At 32.9% G+C, this 1,770-nt stretch overlaps 1 protein-coding gene across 1 annotated transcript; it reads left to right on the plus strand.

Moving 5' to 3' along the window:
• The first annotated feature begins 698 nt into the window (after positions 1-698).
• Positions 699-1,515, plus strand: LOC127106564 (protein LURP-one-related 4-like). The gene has a single exon (XM_051043845.1). It carries the CDS (start codon positions 728-730, stop codon positions 1,328-1,330), a length of 603 nt encoding a protein of 200 aa, XP_050899802.1. The 5' UTR covers positions 699-727; the 3' UTR covers positions 1,331-1,515.
• Positions 1,516-1,770: the final 255 nt, after the last annotated feature.

The raw sequence follows: 1,770 nt of genomic DNA on the forward strand, positions 1-1,770 counted from the left end.
AATAATGAGAAAAATAATCAGATCGTATTATCAGAATCCCCTATTTCTATTTGATTGATGAAACCCGCATTAACAGACATGCAATGATTACATGCATCAACAATATTGTTAATGTAGTAGTCTCTACAACAATAACATAATGCAATAACAGTGTGATTTAAAATCGCATGTGTAACCACATCACGAACTATATTAAACAATTTCGACCTTATTCCTTTTGATTTTTCACTAAAAATTAAAACTTCATAGCTCAAATTTCCAATCTTCTTCTAATGTTATGAAAAATCTTACCTTTATTCATCTCTTGATTGTGTATTTTAAACAACTTTTAATCGGTATTTACACAGTAAGAGCTACATGTGTATCGCAACAACTCCAATGACTAATGCCACAATATCCGCAACAACATCCATATCCGCGACCCTAATTTAAAACTATTATACACACTAACTAGGATACATTAGCCTGGTAAAAAGAATCATAAGAATCCTTTTGAAAATACGTCTGTCTTTAAATTCAGTTACTAATTATTTGACTAATTAGAAGCACTTTTTCCCCAAGTGCTCCTATTCAACTCAATTATCTCCAAATGGTGCTGCCAGAAGCAGCCAAGTTAGTTGGGCCTACAATAGAAACAGGCATATAAATAAGCTGCTTACTGCTCTTCTTCAACATATACCAAGTCATTAGAAGCACCATCTTGAATATTACAGTCAAACAACAAAGAATGGCCAAAATTTACCCTAATCAAGAGTCTACAACATCATCTCAGTCTCATGATGATCAGTGCCTTAATAAAAGAGAGAGATATACAGTATGGATGAAGTCACTTGTTCTTCACTCTAATGGTTGCACTGTCTATGATTCAAACGGTAAGATAGTTTATAGAGTTGATAACTATGATACAAAAGGTGGAAGAGAAGTCAATCTCATGAATCTAAAAGGGAATGTTGTGTGCACCATCAAAAAGAGGTTACTAGCTTTTGGATGTTGGGAAGGACACAAATATCACAGCAGCAATTCCGATTCTAGAAGTGATCAGGAGCAACCATGGTTTCAAGTTAAAAGATGTCTCACTGGGAAAACAGCATGCGAGATTAAAGTCGGGTCCCAAAATTTGTGCATAGAAAGAATGAGTATTGGAAAATCATTTGGTTTTCGGATAGTAAACAAAGACGGACAAATCATAGCAGAGGCAAAGCAAAAAGAGTCATCATCAGGAATTGTTTTGAGTAATGATGTTCTAACTCTGGATTTGGAAGGTGGCACAGATCATTCTCTTATAATGGCTTTGATTACAGTATACGGATTGATACGTGGGAAAATGTAGATATAAATTTCATATAAGAGAGATCTTATACACAAATCAATTCATATGTAGGTTATGATTCGTATAGTTTGCTGTTTTGTAGATATTCTAAATATCTTTTTTTGACAATTTTTAATTTGGGTAAACTTTCTAAAGTTTTGTAATTAGTGTTTGGCTCAGTTTGAATAAAAAAATCATGAGCATCATCAACATTTTTTTTTTCTGAAGCTTAATCATCAGGATCTTCAGTTATATGTATGACATCATGTGCTAGCAACAAAATATATATTATTAAATGTGACTTAAGAACAAAAAGGGAGACAAGAAAAAAACAATAGTACACATATGGCACCAAACACCAATAAAAACACAGATTACCAATTTTTAACACCAGAAAGCCAACAACTTACATACAAAGATGTCTTATTGTGTCTTTTAAACACCAAAACATAGCACGAGAT

The sequence above is a fragment of the Lathyrus oleraceus genome, chromosome 7, assembly GCF_024323335.1.
Source record: "Lathyrus oleraceus cultivar Zhongwan6 chromosome 7, CAAS_Psat_ZW6_1.0, whole genome shotgun sequence".
NCBI classification, from domain to species: domain Eukaryota; kingdom Viridiplantae; phylum Streptophyta; class Magnoliopsida; order Fabales; family Fabaceae; genus Lathyrus; species Lathyrus oleraceus.

Excerpts from the sequence above, each read along its gene's own strand:
- LOC127106564 (XM_051043845.1), top strand. The coding sequence starts at position 728 with ATGGCCAAAATTTACCCTAATCAAGAGTCTACAACATCATCTCAGTCT.